This window comes from Cheilinus undulatus, linkage group 14 (assembly GCF_018320785.1).
Source record: "Cheilinus undulatus linkage group 14, ASM1832078v1, whole genome shotgun sequence".
In the NCBI taxonomy this organism is placed as follows: domain Eukaryota; kingdom Metazoa; phylum Chordata; class Actinopteri; order Labriformes; family Labridae; genus Cheilinus; species Cheilinus undulatus.
Genome location: NC_054878.1, coordinates 23694354 through 23713316, shown reverse-complemented (window position 1 = coordinate 23713316; position 18963 = coordinate 23694354). Strand labels below are relative to the sequence as shown.

At 39.1% G+C, this 18963-nt stretch overlaps 2 protein-coding genes across 2 annotated transcripts in view; one reads left to right on the top strand and one right to left on the bottom strand.

Moving 5' to 3' along the window:
* The window catches only part of ppp1r14c (protein phosphatase 1, regulatory (inhibitor) subunit 14C), a 33745-nt gene extending 25771 nt beyond the window's left edge, over positions 1–7974 (bottom strand). The window contains exon 1 of the mRNA XM_041805551.1: positions 7653–7974. Coding sequence (XP_041661485.1) covers positions 7653–7886 — 234 coding nt within the window. The 5' untranslated portion in view covers positions 7887–7974. The remainder of the gene's footprint in view (positions 1–7652) is intronic.
* The window catches only part of si:ch211-57i17.5 (usherin), a 60365-nt gene extending 42284 nt beyond the window's left edge, over positions 1–18081 (top strand). Inside the window, exons 3-8 of the mRNA XM_041805550.1 lie at positions 12529–12628; positions 14175–14341; positions 14715–14819; positions 15137–15208; positions 15281–15454; positions 16862–18081. Of these exons, the coding sequence (XP_041661484.1) occupies positions 14285–14341; positions 14715–14819; positions 15137–15208; positions 15281–15454; positions 16862–16951 (498 nt within the window). The 5' untranslated portion in view covers positions 12529–12628; positions 14175–14284 and the 3' untranslated portion in view covers positions 16952–18081. The remainder of the gene's footprint in view (positions 1–12528; positions 12629–14174; positions 14342–14714; positions 14820–15136; positions 15209–15280; positions 15455–16861) is intronic.
* Positions 18082–18963: the final 882 nt, after the last annotated feature.

The window sequence follows — 18963 nt, the reverse complement described above, 5'->3', positions numbered from 1 at the left end:
AAGTATCTTTTTGGATGTACACTCTTGCTACCAGATTTTTGTCCGACTTCCCACTTAGTCTCCCTCTCTTTGGTTGGTTATTCACCAACCATTCCACAACAGACCAAACGTTTCTTGGAGGAGCTTGAAACCTGCAGTCTTTATTAAGTAATAATAATAATCATAAGAAAAAGAAGAAGAAAGCCTTACTTCCTGTCATCGGTCAGATGTGTTAAAATAACCACTGAGCTGACTCAAATCAATCAACTGTCAGAATGACTGGTGCATTTTAAATGCTGGTGATGACGTCCCTCTACTAACCCTCTCTCTCTTTGCGTGTCAATAGCCGTGTGCTAAACTTAGTGAAAATCACTAATGACTTGGCTTGAATTGCAGTGTTTATTGCTCCTTTGCTGCTCTGTGAGGTTCACATGATACATTACCAGTAAGAAAGGACACCACTAAGGGTGAGTAAAGGTTGAATGTTACTTACAAGGTCATGGAAATAAACAGTAATGGGGAAGGGGAGGTTACAGTGATGATAGAAAGAGGTTAATCTGTTTGTTTTCTGCACCTCAAGTGGATGTTAGTGTGGATGCTCAGGGACAGAGTTAGCCTTCCTACACAAAACATGAAGGAAATATGTCCCCTCTCCAGCTACTGTTGTTCGATGGTTATTACAAAGAAAGGGGGCAGAGGGCTGAAGATTATGTATTATCTGTGAGAAGATCTCCTCAATCTCCCTGCTCCATTTGGTCCAATATGTACCCTGACCCTTGTGTGTGTATAGTACATGTGTGTGTGTGTGTGAGGGAGAGTCATGCTCATCCATTCATGAAAGAGTACTCATGACTGCTGGCCTCCCCCAATCTGCCACTGAGCGGTGAAATATCATCAACCCAAAAAGAAAAACATGCAGGACCTATTATACACCCCTACAAACCCAAAGACAGACACACTAACATGCAGTGCCTGAGGGCAGAGTGCTGTATGTCTGCAATGTCTGTGCTCGTACACATGAATAAGCTTCATTGAGTGGGGCTCTATTGATGGCCAGCCATGAAAAGTAGGGCAGTACATTCTGCTGTATGCACCCCAACAACACACACGATTGCAGAGTGTGCAGAGCAACAGTAGATTTACTACACCATCAGTCTCTGCTTCTCTGTTACTCTCACACGTACGCAGAGTCAAGGCCTTTTCCCAGCAGTCTCCATTGATCGTGTGGAGGTGCTCCCAGACAGACGGACTCATCACTGTGCTGACACATTCTGGATTTTACACGTCCAGACTTGACCTCAGCATTAATCCCATACAGTCAGGTTAAGTCCCACTCAGTGGGCTAATGATTTTTTTTTTTTAATTTCCAGTTTTTGTTTGTTAGCAAGTGCTAAGAATTTAATATCTGTTTAAAAATATCAATAAGCAGCATAATTGACACTGTGGACCACACAAGCTTGCCTACCTTATAAAACTGGGTACTCTGGTACCATACTTAATTGGTTCAGGTCAAATCTTCATGACATGTCTAGATGGTGGCTGAGTGTTGAAGCAAAAGGCCACGACATATGGGGGTCCACAGGGGTCCATTTGGGGACTCCTACTGTCCAAATATATGCTTCTACTGGGCCAAATCGTACAAAATAGTCTACCATAGTCATGCAGGCTATATTCAAATTAGGGGTCAACTAATTAACAGCCTGGTCAATTACTGAGATACATCTTTGGCATTTGGATTATTATCGGTATCTCGATTTATTAAGTATGCCTTTATTATTTTTTTTTTTTTTATAAAATGGCATTTCAGTCTTACCAAATGTCCTGCATACAACACAATCTGATTGGCTAGATGTCACAAGTACAATCAACACTTAAGCCTGGGTGCCTCTGACATAGTCAGCATATGGCATCACTTCCTGTTTTCCTGCTGCTACTGTCTTGCTCTGTGTCGTTTCTAATGCTGATAGAAATAGGACAAAATTCTTCATTTTTTCCTTCATTTTTCTTCTAATCATGCAATTTTACTTTTGCCACTTCAAGTACACTTTACCTCATAAAAAATGCATATTGGTTCCAAGTATTGCTTATCAGTCTCATGAACTACCAATAACTGATACTAATATAAGCCCTGAAAAACTATCATCAGATGACCACTAATACAAATATACAGGTACACCCCAAAACAACAGAATATCAAGGAAAAGTTTGTTTTTTTCCTACCCAGTCTCCAAAGTAAAAGGGGGTACCATGTCACCTGCTGGTGTTGGTCAATTGTGTTTCAGGTCGAGAGAATCAAGCAAATCAATGACTGGATGAAGCAAATTTTTGTTAATTTTAGAAATGTTCTGTTTTTAACTCAGCAAAGCTCAGCTGAATTGCTTTATGTTTGAATATTGCACTATTAATACTTGTTTAAGTCGTGATACCAGCATCAGAAATACCTCTAAATATTCCTCAAATAAGATATATCACCAAGTTGCTGTGATAAATACAGTGCAACAAAGCAGCTTTTAGATCAAAGCCACTTAAGTCTCATTAGCACACAGATTACCAATGTGAAAATAATCTCCCCTAATATATTCATATGTTAATTGACTCACTGTTTGTAATTGACCAAGAGAGAGAAAAAAAAAAAAAAAAACAACAACAACACCTTGTTTATGGTGTAATTCAATAGCGGACCAAGGCTTTGCCGGACATCATCATAGCAGAAAATGACAGGGAGAAAATAAGATGCAGTAGTCAAGGCCTTTGCCGTGTTAAGATCTGTGCAGGAAGCGTAGGGTCCCTCTTCTTCTCTCTCTTAAGGTATTCCTCCTCTTTACTCTCTCCTCTCTGTCCTTTGAACAGAGGTGACATATCCCAGGAGAACAGAGTGAAATCCATCTCTGACAGAACTCACCTTCTGTTATCCTGTTACCCAGAGAGCGAGACAAACAAGGAGGAGAGAGACAAAGGCTATTTCTGACTAAATAATCCAGCACAATACATACAATTTGTTAAGTGGAACAACATCACTGTGATTAAAAAAAAAAAGAAGCTACATTTAAGTGAGTGTCCTGTTTGTTTCAAAGTCAGAGTGATGTCTACAACTTCTGGGAACAGGATCAGAGCGTGATGCTAGTCTCAGATCTGTACCCAGTTAATAGTAGTTCACTAGACATGTAGCACAGTATTTTTAAACACAGCTGATTTTTGTGTTTACACTTCTGTGCATGTATAAGGATAGGGAATATGGTATGGTAGCCTATTTAGTGAGTTTTACAATATGTGGTTTTTGTTACTTTGGACTGACTACACTAGACTTTATGCCCTTTTGCTGATCTTTATGCTAGCCTTGCATGTAGCTTTTTATTTTGGTAAAATTTTAAATTTTTGTGCGTGCACCATCTTTGAATGTATAAGTAAAAAGATATTAAGTTTATGAAGTGATTTTTAAAAGTTTTGCAAGCTAGGTCGTGTTACTTTTTGGACAGGGCCAGGCCTTTTTGACCTTTGGCTAATCTTAATGCTAACCTAGCATAAAACCTACAACTCTGTTTTTTTATAATATGACAAATGAGCATACTTTGACTATTTTTGTATAAGAAGAAACAGGAAAGCATGTGTTTGGTGCGTTTTTGTCTACAAGCCTGGGTGTGTTCATTTTTCTCCAGCCTTTTTGTCCTTTTGTAGCATGTAGCTACCACTTCAATTTTTTGTAGCATCACAGTCATTTTTAAACTTTTGAAGATGTAATTTTAAGTGAGTTTAAAAGGTTTAACAGTGTGGCTTTGTTAGCTTTGGACAAAACTATGCTAGCCTTTTTGACTTATTGCTAATATTTATGCTAGCCTAGCATGTACCACTTAATTTTAGCAGTGTCTTGTTTGTGAGGGGCTGTACTGTAAGTTATGGTCCACATGATCGGTTTTGCTAGGCTTTACTGAATCAAACTAAAGCCTTTTAGCCCAATTGCCAATCTTTATGCTATGCTATGCTTAGCTTATTGACTGCAGATACTAGTTTTACTTCACTGTTTAGACATGAGAGTGGTATCAATCTTCTCATATAAACCTTAGCAAGAAAAAACACTTCCCCTAGATCCTCTGGATGGTGTTGTTGGGCTAGCAAGCCTGTATACAGCGCATTTAGAAAGTATTCAGACCCCTGTCATTTTTTTTTTTTCAATTTTGTTATGTTGCAGCATGCTGCTACAGTTGAAAACAAATACATTTTATTCTCGTTATTCTACACTCAGTAACCCATCATGACCAAGTGAAAACAAAGTTTTAGAATTTTTTGCAAATTTAAATATGAAATGTCACATTGACGTAATTATTGGGACACTTTGCAGCCTCTCCTCAGTGCCTAACACATGAAAGCACATCAGCCAGGTCACTACTGGATCAAGCCTCTCAGTCACTTGGTACTAAACAGACCTCCTTTAACATATAGGATTAGCATGTTGTTAATAGTTAGTTTCTGTTGATAACTTATGGTGATTTCTTGATGTTCTGTGCTTTTTTTCCCCCCAAATCACTTTAAGTTAGTTATGTATTGTGTAACACAGGGGTGTCCAAACTTTTTCCACCGAAAAATATAAGGATGGTGTGTCCACTTTCACACACCCTACCTTTAGTATATTAAATCCTAATGTAGGTTTAGATATGCCTAGTGATTAAATATGCTCAAATGGCTAGTTAATGGCTCACAGGGCAAATAGCCAATCATTTTGAGGATTTAGGGAAGGCCAATCAGATTTCAGGGGGCCCTGGCCACTTGCCCCTGCAATAATATAGGTACTGCTATTTGCTGTTGTAATAAATCAGGACCTTTAATAAATTAAGGTATCACTATTACCTTGGTTGCCAACATTAAAGGGCTATCTCAAGTTAGTCACCAAAAAACATCAATAAATTCTTCTTGTCAAAATGTTTATTTGCAGAGTGAGCATGGTAGCACCATTGTGCTGAAACTAAGCTTCATGTTCTGATGTGGGCCATATTTTATTTTATTGTTAAAATCTGCAAGCCAATCACAACTGGCCCTCCTGTCATAGTTTGGACACCCCCTGGTATAACATCTAATTAACTTGCCCTGCAGTTTTACAGCCTACCCAGAGGACATAAAGGACAGAAGTAACTGGAATCAGAGCTCTCTTCTATGTACCTGTAATCTAAAACAAAATCAAATGTCTAAATTAACCCCTTTAGACAGGCCATTACAATACATCAGCTCACCCCCACACAAACCCACTCTGATGTCCTCCAGTATCAGGTTTTTCCTATGAAACTGATACAGACACTGACCTTTAAGGCAGACCGCCACAGCCAAATCAGCAGTATCTCCCCCTCTCTCTAACACACACTCCCACACACCATAAAATATAGACACCTGTGCCGATCCTCAGTCTGAACACGGAGGTGTTAACAGCCATTAAGTCTGTGTCACTTCCTGTTTACAGTCAAGTGACAAAATACATCACCAGCATAGCAGTTTAAGTGCACCTGCTCAAACAGTGCTATCATCTCTCTATTCATGGATGAAGGGATAGATGCACCGATGAAGGTAAGCCTTAACAATTCACAAAAGTGACAGCGTGTCAGAATAATGATGCGCTGGCTTTATTAGGCTTTGTTGTCAGAAAGCCTTCTAGCTCACAAGTCTTTGTACTGGCAGTCAACACTGCGCTTATTCGCCTAGCCAGCATGATATCAGACATACCCAGGGATTATCATGTTATATTATCCCATTTGGTGTGAGAAAGATATGGGGAGGTGTAATGCTGCTGGGAATAGTGAATCTGGACTGCAGAGCTTCCTTCATAAGATCTCTCTTGTCTTTTTGTGACAGTAATCCAGTAGTGAAGTAAAGATTGGATGCATCCGGTGATGTTATTTAACAAATAGGCCAACTGCATCAACTAATCACCAGTTGAAGGACAAAGGAAATACTGCATGACCAAAGCATGACTCGCTGAGATCAACACTGGCCCAGTGCCCTCCAACCCTTCATCCACACATCAAATAACCCGGTCGAATCGCGTTGGGGGGGCATCACACAACTTGTAGATCAAGCACACACCTGCTGATGGCAGGCTGACACACAGCCAAGAGCTCAGCCGGCTTTGATATGTAAACCCAGTCCACACTCAGATAGGCTGTGCTGGCCTTTTTTTTTCACCATGAGTGAGAACCACAGCAGGATAAAAATGGGAGGAAGCTTGCAAACAAAATGATAGCCAAACAAAACAGCAGCTTTGGGCAGCATAGAAAAAAATCACTTTAGGAAATGTGTTGCTCATGCAGATTGTCTATTTGCCTGCAGGATAAGGGGAAAGATTTGCATTGCAACGCTCTGTTAGTGGAGAGACAAAGTGAGGCAGACAATCATGCCTGGATGTTGACATTCAGATCCCTGCTGTGATTCGTGCAGGTGTTTTATCTTCTGCACATGCGCAAATGTACCATCAATCCCAGAGACAGCAGATATGCAGCTTGATGCACAGATACAGTAACTAAAAGATTCACATATGAACCAACATCAACGTACCTTTATGAAACCCCCAATACTGTCTGACAGGTTCATGTGTGCACGTGTGCCTGCACGCTCACATCGCCTGCGACACCCCTGATTGGCTGAGCTAGGTGGCAGACATACTGTATGCCTCTGGTGTGTTGGTGTGCATACAGTATGTGTGTATTTGTGCAGACCCTCTTTTGCAAGGAAGGGGGTCAGAGCCTAAGGAGGTGATTGGCTGGCGAGGAGAGTCATAGCATCAGCACATCCTTAACCCACTGCCCTTCTTTCCTTTGCTCCCCCCTTGTGCATCCCCTCCCCCCTCTTGGCTCGACATGACAGCATACTGTGTGGCAGCAGGCACGCACGCGGACCTTCTATGGAGTGTCTCCCTGCGTGTGCACCCTCTTTCTCCACAAACACATAGATCAGCACGCAACCCCTCGGTGCTCAGTCCTTTAAAATGTTAAAGAATGTGACTAATATGCGTGAGAGCGCAAAAGAATAGGGCAGTTGGTACTGTCTGATGGTGGAAAGGTGGAAGGGTAAAAAAGGTCAGAAATTTGCCACAGAAAAGCGCGAGGAATTAATTCCAACTGGAAACCATTGCCTTGTTTCCCTATAACCGAAACACTAGCACTGTTTCCAGTGTTTTACCACTAAAAAGGACACAATTTTTCTGCAAATAAATCTTCAAATATACTTTAGAATAAATGCAGCTTCTCCAAAATGAATTTAAAACATTACGCGACCGGTGCGTAAAAGCGCATCCATGCGGTTTCTCTCGCACTAGCTGATACATTCATCCATCTCTTTTCCATATCACTGAACAAAGGCAGGATGAAAAGGGGACAACACAGCTCGTCAAAGTCAGGGTGAACATCAGTCCAGCTCACAGCCACATAATTACACCAGACAGCTCTAACATCCCTCCTGCTCTCGCCTCAGACAGAAACTGGCAGAGGACAAAGAAGACTACAGAGAGGGACAGACTATCCAGTGGAGGATGTTTGGCTTAGATGCGCACTATTCAGGGATTTAAAATCATAGAGGATCCCTTTAAATTAACCATAATATCTATAGAGGACAAGTTCCACTATTTGTCGTTGACTTGCTTCATTTGTTTTCTCCCTTCGTGTCCTTATGTGACAATTACGCGCATGTCCACTCACCTCACAGTCGTACAACTCGCTGAGCTGCTCGATGATCCACTCCTCCAGCACAAGTCTTTTCCGTAGCTCTTTCCTGTCGTACTTGACCGTCACTTTGCCCTGCTTCTTCTGCACCGGGTCGTCCCCGTTGATGGGACCGGAGCCCACGCAGCCCACGCCGTTCGCAGGCTGGAAGAAGACCCGGCTCCCGGCGGTTGGCAGCGGGGCGCTGGTCTCGGTGCTGGCGGCCGACATTGCGGGGATGTGGAGACTGCTTATTGAAGAAATGTGTGAATGAGTGGGAATTGCTGCGGTGCTGAGAAGGGCTGAAGGCTGCACGGCGAACAGGAGGATGGTGAGGAGCTTTTAAACAGCTGCTATTTAAAGCGCAGCGCCGGAGACAGCCGAGAGGCGGAGCGAACACTGCAAGAAGTGAGCTTCTCAGGAGCCTGTCTCATGTCAAAAACTCAATCCATGTTTACCTACACAAGGGAAGCCGTGTATTTCCTGTGGGAAAAGGAAATTATGGCATTTATCGTCCTTAATCTACATTAGGACTCGCAAGAAGCCAAATCAATGTGAAACTTTCTGTGCATTACCGCTCCACGTCTGTCCAACATGGCAGAAAACTAATGCTTGCTCTGCTGTGATTTCACTTTAAAACACTTCGAATGACCAGGCTCAAGCTCACCTTTTTTCAGATTAACATTTGCACAGAAACATCAGTGTTTACATGAGATTACCGAAACAGGTATTTCTTACAGTGTGCCAGCCAAAATTCCCTCAATGGTGCTCGTCTGTCTGCATCAGAGCACACTGAAGAGCAGATGTTAGAAAGCTTCAGGTTCCTCATTATGTGACCATTCATAGATTAAACCCCTAATCCTTAAGTTTTCGTTTGTATTTGTTAGCTCTACATTATATGGAAAAGGCTGAGATGTACACCTGAGACTGATCCGTGCATGTTTCAGATGATACACAGAACCCAGATTTCAGGCTGCCATGGGTGAATTACCTGCGCCACCTGGTGGTCAAATTTATAATTCTTGTAACACAATCGCTATGAAAAGGGATTTTAAAAAACGATCGTATACAACGCATTCAGAAAGTATTTAGAACCCTTCACTTTTTAAAAAAATTTTCCAGCCTGATGTTACAGTTGAAAAGTAACATTTTTAATACCATTAATCTACTCTCAGCACCCTAACAGGACAACACTGAAAAAGGAGGGTTTTTTCCAAATCATTAAAAAACGTTGTTATCGTCATTGCATATCCCTTCACCAAATGTATGGTGGCCTGGAAGTGCAAGAAAATATTACAAAGTCACAAAACACTTTAACAAAGCTCATAACAAATCCATAGCCTACTGACCCAAATGTTTTATCTAATTATATTAGCAAAACACCTTAACAAATGACAACAAGAAATAACAGAAAAATGAATTTAGAAAAATTACAAAGTCTGAAAGACTTTTACAAACCTTGAAACAAATGTTCAATGTTGAAACTAAATTACAGTCTGCGACACTTTTACAGAGATTGAAACATATTTATATTGTTTGAAACAAATGTACAATGTCTGATGTAAAATTATTACGTCTGAAACACTCAACAGTACTCGAAACGTGTGTCACTTCTGGCACTGGATAGATTCTTGTTCCATAAGATGTTTGTAAATTTCTTCCAGAAGTTGAAAAAGTGTTTTGAAAGTTGTAAATTTGTCTCAGCTCATGAAAGAGGGTTCTGTAATTTGTAAATATGTTTTGTAAAATGTAAATTCAAATAGTTTAATGTGTTGTGTTTCATTAAATTTGTTTTATTACATGTAAAATATTTTTGTTAAAAGTATTTCAGACTTTGTAAATCTGTGTTGGACTTTATAAATTACTTTGAACTTCTGTAAAAGTGTTACACACTGTCATTTTGTATTGGACATTTGTAGAATTGTTTGGTAAAATGCCAATTTGTGTCATCATTTTTAAAAGTGTTGAGGTAATGTAATTTGTTTTATGAAATTTGAAAATGTTTTTGACCACCAGTTCAAGTATCATTTTTATGCAGATGACACACTGTTGTTTCAGCAATGACCCCAGTGCACTTCAGTCCTTCCCTGGCTGTCTCACTAATAAACATGTATGCATTAGCAAGAATTTTTTGAAGCTTAATGAAGATAAAATGGCTCTTTGAGCTGAAGCCAACGCTGCAAACTTCCCCAAGGTTTAAGTAGCAAATGAAAACAAAGGTTACAAACATGAGAGTGATTTAAGATTCAAATTTGGATTTAATCTTCATTTTAACAAAGTTATTAGCACCTTCTGCTGTCATCTTTGAAACATCACCAGAGTAAGACCTTTAAAAAAATCTCAGGAAGATGCTGAAAGTTTAACCCACAGTTTATCGCCAGTCTTTTAGATCCCTCTTTACCAGTTTACCCCAAAGTTTCTAAAAAAAATCACAGCTCATTCAGAATGCTGCAGCACGTCCTAACCTGAAACAGGAGAAGTTGTCAAATTTGAAATTAGCAGAATCAAATACACTCACTAGCCATGTCACAGGTACACCAGTCCAACTGTTCATAACGCAAACATCTGATGAGTTCATCACATGGCATCCAGTGCATTTAGGCATATAGATATGGTCAAGACAATCTAATTAAGTGCAAGTCAAGCATCAGAACGAAGAAGAGAGGTGATTCATATGACCTTAATGTACCATGGTGGTTGATGGTCTGGCAGATTTTCATGTTGTTTGCACCAAATTCTGACAATTTGCCGACCATATCTGCATGCATACATATTTTGGTTGCTGCCATATGATTGGCTGAATAGATAGATAATTTGCATTAATAAACAGTTGAAAAGGTTTACTTAATGAACTGGCCAGTGAGTTTATATGCTAAAAGACTGGCTATTTATTGATAGAGAGTGAAATGAAGCAGCAACAACAGAAGTAGCCAATTCAGGGGGAGCCACTTAAACTGTAAAACTGAACAAGTTGAAAATACTCAAAATAGTTATCAGCACTGATTACATCAAAGTTTTAAGTATTGGAAATAAACTTTTTAGATTTGACTGAAGTTAGTTAGTTAGTCCCAGGTGAGTTAATAGAAACCAAAATATTATTATAAGGCAGCTGATCACAAAAAAATATCATTAATACTCACTGAAAACTGTATTTGTTTAGTAGCAGGTACTCGGCAATTTTGAGCTCTATAACCTCAACTTTGCTTGTTCATTAATGTCAGGTTAACTTAACTTTCAAGTTAAATTAAACTGGAAATGCCCTTACACTTCCAACAATATTCTCCAATGTCTTTCACATACTTACATTTTTAACATTCATGCCTCTTAAGGCAAATCAAGTAAGGAATCTACAAGTAAACATAACTTAAAGGTGCATAATGAATCAGGAAGTCTTTTTCCACCATGTTAAGTATATTATTAATTGTATGTTGTGATTGTTCTCAGGTGAGACTTCACTAACTGAGTCAGTAACTTCACTTAAGGTGTAAAGGTGTCAAATGCCCAAAGCGATTCTGGAAAAATTCTGCAGATTAAGTGAGGATTTTCAAATAATTTGTGTACAATTACAAAAAAAACAAAAAAAAAAACCTGAAGTGATTGGGAACAGTAAACTTAACTAAACATTTGTTCTATTAATTTAGAAAGACAGAGCCTAAACAGCTGTTTTGGATTCATTCATTAACACAATTCCCATTTTAAACAACCTTGAATGGTTCAGTTTTACTGTGTATACAAGAAAAACAAACCATAGTGTACTGCAAAATAATGTTAAAAATGCTCAAAGGAGAGAAACCTGGTGGCTGAGGCCATGCTGCTAGTTTTAGCTGCTAAAAACAAGTGACTGCTGCTGCTCAGTGACATCATGAGGAAATGGGGAAAATTGCATCTAATACTAACACCACATTTTGTTTTCTCTGGGTACACTGTGACTGGTTAGACATTACATCAAATAAAGAGAGACAATAAGCAATGTTGCTGAAAGGCAGGGAAAAACTATAAACTTGTGCTCATTCTGTCACACTACAGGATTGTCTCTCAATTATTTTGTCATTATAACATATGGGATGACTTTGTTATGTATGGGTTCACTCCTGGTTCTCTGGGCCACTCTCACAGTTCAAGGACATCCTTGTAAAATTAATTGGCATCTCTAAATTGCCCATAGGTGTGAGTGTCAGCATGGCTGGTTGTTTATCTCTATATGTTAGCCTTGTAACAGACTGGCAACCACTCTTGGGTGTACCCCGCCTCTCGCCCAATGAGAGCTGGGGTCAGCTCCAGGCACCCGCTACCTCTGATGAGATAAGTGGTCTAGATGATGGATGGATGATGATTCATTAAGATAGTGGAGGAATGAATCTGATAAAGTTTGACTGAGACAATTCATGTATTTTGGCATATCATCTTTTATGTATACACCTTTTACCTTTAATGTATACATTTCTTTTTCTATTGTTAAAATGGATTTTAAAATACAGAAATAACTCATGTAAGCATATGTGACATATATGTATTTGTCATATTTCCTTATAAGGAAACGGCATACTTATGCAAAAGGTACACCTGTGATGATATGGCCTCTACAGTGCCTCCTCAGGTAAACTGCAACCTGACACTGGCTGTTGCCATGACACTGCTAAGGGGAAGCAAAGGTTGATGGGAGTTTTAGAGCAAAGAGGAGCACACATGCAGCCTCTTCTACGCTTTTACCTGTGATACTGTTTCTTATTTGTACTTTCTAGGAAACATTAGCCACATGGTGAGGAAGAAGCCATGAAGGGTCTATTATTTTATTCTCTAGAGCCTTATCATTTTTCTGCTCAGGAGGACTGCATCTTAAAGTATCAGGAGTTAAATATTGATGTGACGACAGGTGTGATCCCAAACAGACAAGAGGTCGTCTGATTGATGTATCACAAAGTGAGGGGCTGCCAGCACCCCGCCAACAGGCTGAACCACGGACCTCAGTGCTGGTGAGTCTCTGCATGGAAACACTTCTCTATGCATGTGTGCTTTTCACAACTCTTTTCTCATTTTGCAGAAATAATATCTAGACCATATTGGCTTCAGGGCCTTTAATGTACTCAACGACAGAGCTGATAATTAAAGACTGCAGAAGTCTACAGGAATACAAATGGATACAAGTTTTAAGCAGAGCAGCTAGAAACTAGGCCATGAGGACAAGCGTGTCTCCAGTTACATTGTTATCTCCACCACAGCCCATGTCTGATCATCTTTCTTTTTGACTTATGATGTATTCCTGTTAAGAATGACTACGAATAAATGGAGACAAAAGGGGAAATAGAAATATATCCTTAATTAACATGGAGACTTTCATAATATGCAGATTTTGTGCTACTAATGGACACCTCAAAGCCATTTGAAAACATTTACACAAATGCAGAAATGCTATTTATCGTCCTGAGACCAGCGTTTTTCTTTGGAATGTATTGTTGTTGTTTGGCTCTGAACCTGACATGTTTTTAAAGTGCGAAAAATGGCTTCTCCAAGACAAACAGCACGCAGCATATCTCTAGAAGACCCTGTTTCTGTGCTGCATTGGTCAGTTAGTAAGGGTCCACCTGCAAACGGTACATTTCTAGTCAAATTCCTGAAAATTAACAAATAAATTCTTCTAAAATTCCATTAGAAATTATTTAAACTTTTCATACAAATCCTCCCAAACATCCAAACAAATTCCTTAAAATACATAGGAAAATGTAGTAAAATTCTGAAATAATTTCCAACTCCACATTCCATTAAAATTTCCACAATTTCACAAATAAACTCCCAAATTTCCTATGAAAATACCAATCAATTCAAAGCAAGAGTTCCAAAGAAGAGGGGTCTGATAACTGAGGGCTCGACCTCCATATTACTTGTAGAAGCTATGGTTATCACAGCAGGCCTGTCTTTTGAGATTGTAATGATCTAAAGGGGTTAAAAAGCACTCTGAGCTCTTTATGATAGGATGAGCCCGACAATCAGAGCTTTGTGAGAAGGTAAACTTCATTCTACATTTTAAAAGGAGTTAGTGAAGAAGAATAACACAGGAGTAATGTGATCTCTGTTATAGCTCTAGTCTATACACGTGCTGCATTTTGGACTAGCTGAATTCTTCTCCTCCTTTATTTTTACTGTCTAATTATAAATGTTTGCCCAGGAAAATGTAAAGTGTTTCTCCTGTCTGCTATAAACTGTGTTGTCTGACACATGTAGCAGCAGTTACAGACATTCAGAGTTACAGTATATAAGTAATCAGTCTTCCTCTGATAACCTGCCTTGCTTTTTAAGATTGTCGAGACTGTTTCATAACCAGTTAAAAAAAAACCTCCCCACTAAAGCTCTGATTTATTTACACATACACAGTGTTGTCTGAGAAATTCTAGTTGATAATCTAATGATTGTAAGGAGAGCAACAACTGTCAGGTCTAAGATAAATTCCAAAATGATAAGTGCACTGTTGTATCAAACAGAAATATAAATGGTTTGAGATGCTGTTAACATTTTGTAATCCAGATTCACAGAGCCCCACTCCTCCTGGAGGAGGGGTAGGAGCTGGTGGTGAGCGTGCAGAGGGAGGTCAGGGAGCGCAGCCAGTTGTCCAGGAGCTGTGGTTCATCGTAGTTATGGCGGGTATCGCCCTGCTGCTGCTGGCTGTCGTGTTAGGTGTTGTGCTTCATAAGGTAAGAGACCATCACAGCTGACACACAGGAATGTTTCCAACATCATAGATTTGCTTTTAATATACCTCTGTGACTGCGACCTGACACCACAATCCTCTTTCTAAATGAAGCATACATTTAACTTAAATGTTTATGTGGATGGCGTAAGGCTTATGACCCATACTGCAACAAGACAGCAGAGGGAGCTCTAAATCTCTTGGCTTCACTTCTCTCTCTCCTGTGTTGTCCATTCTTCATACAGACTGGCAATAATGCAAATTCTCTACAAAGCTGAGCTCGCTAATGGTTTAATCTACTGAGAGAACTCTTAAACTGTAATTAGAAAGTGTATTTTCTTCTTGTAAAAAAAAATCTTCTTTGTCCATGATATTAGGCCCTGAACAAACCCCCCTTCACCAGAGAGAGACCCCCATTGGTGGCCCTGCCTATGCAGAAGAGGAGTCCCAGGGCCATTTATCCAGCTAGCAACTCTGTCCTGGTGAGGGTACAGTCATTTAACAACTGCTGTGATGAAACATTTAATTTACCTGTGTGCAAAAACTGTTCTTCATAACTAATGAAGAATTTTTAAGGTTTATTTAGTATTTTGTATAAAAGTATTTTCTATGCTTTATTTAACTGGAGGGACAACTCTAGATTTGTCTCTTTGCACTCTAAGAATCAAATGAAAATGTTAACAAAAGCAAGACACTATTTTTGCTTAACAAATGGGTTCTTTTTTTTTTTTTGTATAAGGAAAACAAGACACTTATAGAAAGTCATTTTTTGTGTGCTGCATTTTCCACTTTCTTCCAGTTTGATACAGTACCTGACACAACAGGCTTCTCCAACAGTGTCACACTGAAGGGCTTCACCATGAAGATAGAGGTAAAACCCCACGCTTAAGCCAAACATACTTTAAAGGTGTAGATAACATCTGTATTTCTCCCCTCTGGACAGGAAGTGATGGAGGCTAAATGTGAGCCGGTTGATGAGGACCACCCACAGGGTGAGTTGGGGATCCTAAGTGTGAACTCCCTGAGGCGCAGCGTCAGCCAGGTGATGGATGGGAAGTCATCCACAGGAGAGGACGAGGTGTGGGACCCAAACATTTCCGGCCATGACAGCGGGATGGTAAGAGACCCCTAAAAGTCTTTGATGAACCTGGTCAGAGCACCCTGGCACCACAGTCATAGCACAGAAGTGGGTGCTGTCACTGGATGTGTCCACATGATGCCGATCTAAATATGTGTCTAACTGGACTTAAGGGGATTGTGCTGTGTTTCTGACGTGGGGTTATGAGGTTAAAAGCTTGTTTGCACCACATATTTGGGATAATTGTAAGAAAACCCAGCTAAAAAGACAACTCTGGGGTGAATTAATGCTGTATTGAAAAAAAAATCTCAGTGCTTTATTTTTTCAAGAGTGCCTGACTGCTGCCTGAAACCTCTCATCTCACGCCCTCTCACCTGGGGTTTCAAGCCACCACCTCATAGCTTTATGAGATTTTCAAAATAAAAGCTTGCCTGTGGTCCTCTATGTCTCATTACTACTTTGGTCTTTTTGAACTGCAGGGTGATGGCTGTCATATTATTGAATGATCACTAATAAAATACTTAATAATATATCACGCTACAATTAAGTTAGATTTTGGGGTTTTGGTTTATATGGAAACCCTGAAAGAAATGTGAGAAAAATATTCTGGTGTTTTTCTTTTACTTTTAGAAATCTGTTCTTCTCTTAATGTAATGACTGGAATTCAAGGTTTTACCAGCATGGGCATTTTCAGGTCTCTGTGGGAAAAAAAGGATTATCCATGTTTTTTTTCTTCCAGTGTTCCTCCAAGCCAATCACATCCACAAAAATTAATAGACAGTAACAATAGGTAGCCTAAAAACCAGCTAAAAGGCATCTTTTTCTTTGATTTTCATAGACTTAAAGAATTAAATTACTCAAATGCTCAAGCCTTTTTTACCAGTTTTTTTAATAGGTGAAAAAGTCATTTAAAGATATTCAGTGTCTATAAAAAGTATTCACACTCCTGTATGTTCTACACTTTTATTGATTTTATAATCAACCGTGGTCAATATAATTTGGCTTTATTGTTGTCAAAAAATATACAAACAAAAAAACTCTTTAATGTCAAAGTGAAAACAGATTTAGTAATGGCAATTGAATAATAATATTGTGCTAGATGTCTCACAGTTACTGAAATGGGATCACTTCAGTACAGTGAATGTGTCTCAAGTGATTGTTGTATAAAGACATCTTTATCTGGAAGGTCCAGTCACTGATTAATCAGTATTCCTGGCTACTATTACACTATGAAGACAAAGAACTCTCCAAGCAACTCTGAGAAAAGGTTATTGAAAAGTATAAGTCAGGGGGTGGATACAAAAAATATTCCAAGGCTCTGAACATACAAAACAAACCTACCACATAAATTTCACAACTGTGCACTGAAATCACAAAACATGGGTTAAACAACTACACGTCGTCGTAGTATGTCAGTTTAATAAACTTTGCTCTTCTCTTCAACAGTTTATGGATGATGAGGAGTTTGTCGACACCATCAAAGGGTTCAGCACAGTGAGGAAGGAGCATACCATGTTCACCGACACGAACCTGTGACTCCAGAGGATTACTCTGAACCTGACAGGACACCCGTTGTGATGGATGTTTTCACTTTTGTCAAGCAAGGACACACTTGAAACCCACCTGTAGTCCTGACGTGTTAAAGGGACACTTGCTTGTTAAAAGTTCCTGAAGTGAGTTTTCTTCACTGCTATGATGTAAAAACAAGAAGTGTCTCATTAGCTGGAATAACTGCGGCAACAAGGACAAAGGAAGTGGGAGCTTTACCGGCTGGGTTTGAGTTGGAAGAGGAAACGTCAGAAAATGTTGAATAAAGTGTCTTAGTGAGGACAACTGTGCTATAACAGGGCTAAACTGATCGGGCTATTTTCTATGTATTCCCCACTAGAGGGAGCCCTTTTATCAGGTAATTTTGTAGAAGTTGTACTGAAACCATTATGTATCACACTATTTTTATTTACCTCTCAATGGTTGTCTTTTATTATGTCTTTCAATGCTTTGTTTGATGGGATCAAAAAAAACCTGTGGTGAACTTGCACTGTGAAACGGTAAAACTTTAATCCATCTGTTGCATGCAGCATGCAAGTGCCATCTTTTTTGATAGTTAAGAGGCCTGATACAATATCTCTCCTCCTGTATACTTGTTGGTGGCAACCAGTTAATTAAGAAATTATCCAGATAACAAAATACACTGGCTGTAGACACCTGAAGTAGATATGCATCCATTCATTTATTTTAGTTTATCTCCTGGTGATAGCAATGACTTTTTGTTTTTTTTCCATTTGTTTTCCAAAGTTTTCACTTATTAAACTTCAGATAACACAGAAGTTGTGGTATCAAAGAAAAAAGTATTTTTCTCAGTCTCCCAAATGTAACTTATGTAAGAACTAGTGCTGTTATCTTGAGACAATGAAGTTTCATTCAGACAACTCACATCTGTAATGGTTTGCCATGCAGTTAGTTTGAAAATTGGTACCTTAGGCCAAGGCTATTATCCAGGCAGCAAAATGAATAGACATCAGTGCTTAGCTGATGGCCTAGTGGTTAGATTGCACCTCATGTACGCAGGTGGGTTTAAGTCTGGCCTGTGGCTCTTTAACTGCATGCCATTCCATGCTTCTCTCTACCCAAAGTCCTATCCTTCTAATAAATGGCTAAAAATACAAAAAATAAATCTTAAAAAAAAAAAGAAAAACTAGACTAGTACATGAACGGCGTTAATTCCATACAGTATTTTGTGCCTTTTATTTTGACTGACAGGGTCATGTTAGGGTAGTAGGGTACCAAAAAAGCACCAAAATCTGAGTTTGAATTCAGCTTGGTAGGTATCAGACATGTTGGCACCAGTGCCATGTTGATACCATATATCTGTACTCATCCCAACATGCACAGTGCAATATGTAAAAAACAATGAGTCCCAAAAATGTCATCTATATCCCCACTCTTATGCATTTCAGGTCAATGATCACACGTCACGTTAAAGTCATCACGTATTAATTTATTTGAAATGAGTTGCAATGCATCGAGGGCACAAACACTTGTACCATTACAGTCAATAATATGGTTACAAAACAAACATTCACATAATAAATTAATATACTGCAGTACCACATGAGACAGTAAACATAAAACCCCAAGCTGGGAATTATATTGCATTAAAATCATCAAAAGGAAGTTGGTGTAATGTACAAAATTTTACAAAGGCAGCCTTTTTTTCTGTTGCTTGTTTTGTTGCAAATATATAAATATAAATCTCTAAATTGTAGTTACACTGATATGTCTGCTAACAGGAGACCAGATGAGGAGGAGATCCTCTGCCATGCTGACTGCCACTTCAGTATAAAACAAAGATCGACTTACAAAGTTGTCATTAAGAATTTTCATTTAAATTGTTTAAAAGTTTGATCCGTTTTTGGATTTCTGTCTTAAAACAGCTTGTGTGTTGTACTTCCACTTGCCTTCAACTTTAACCCTTTTGATGACATAGAAACAGTAAAAATTCATTTTTAATGCCGTCTTTTTCTGCTCTCTATTTGTAACATGCACAT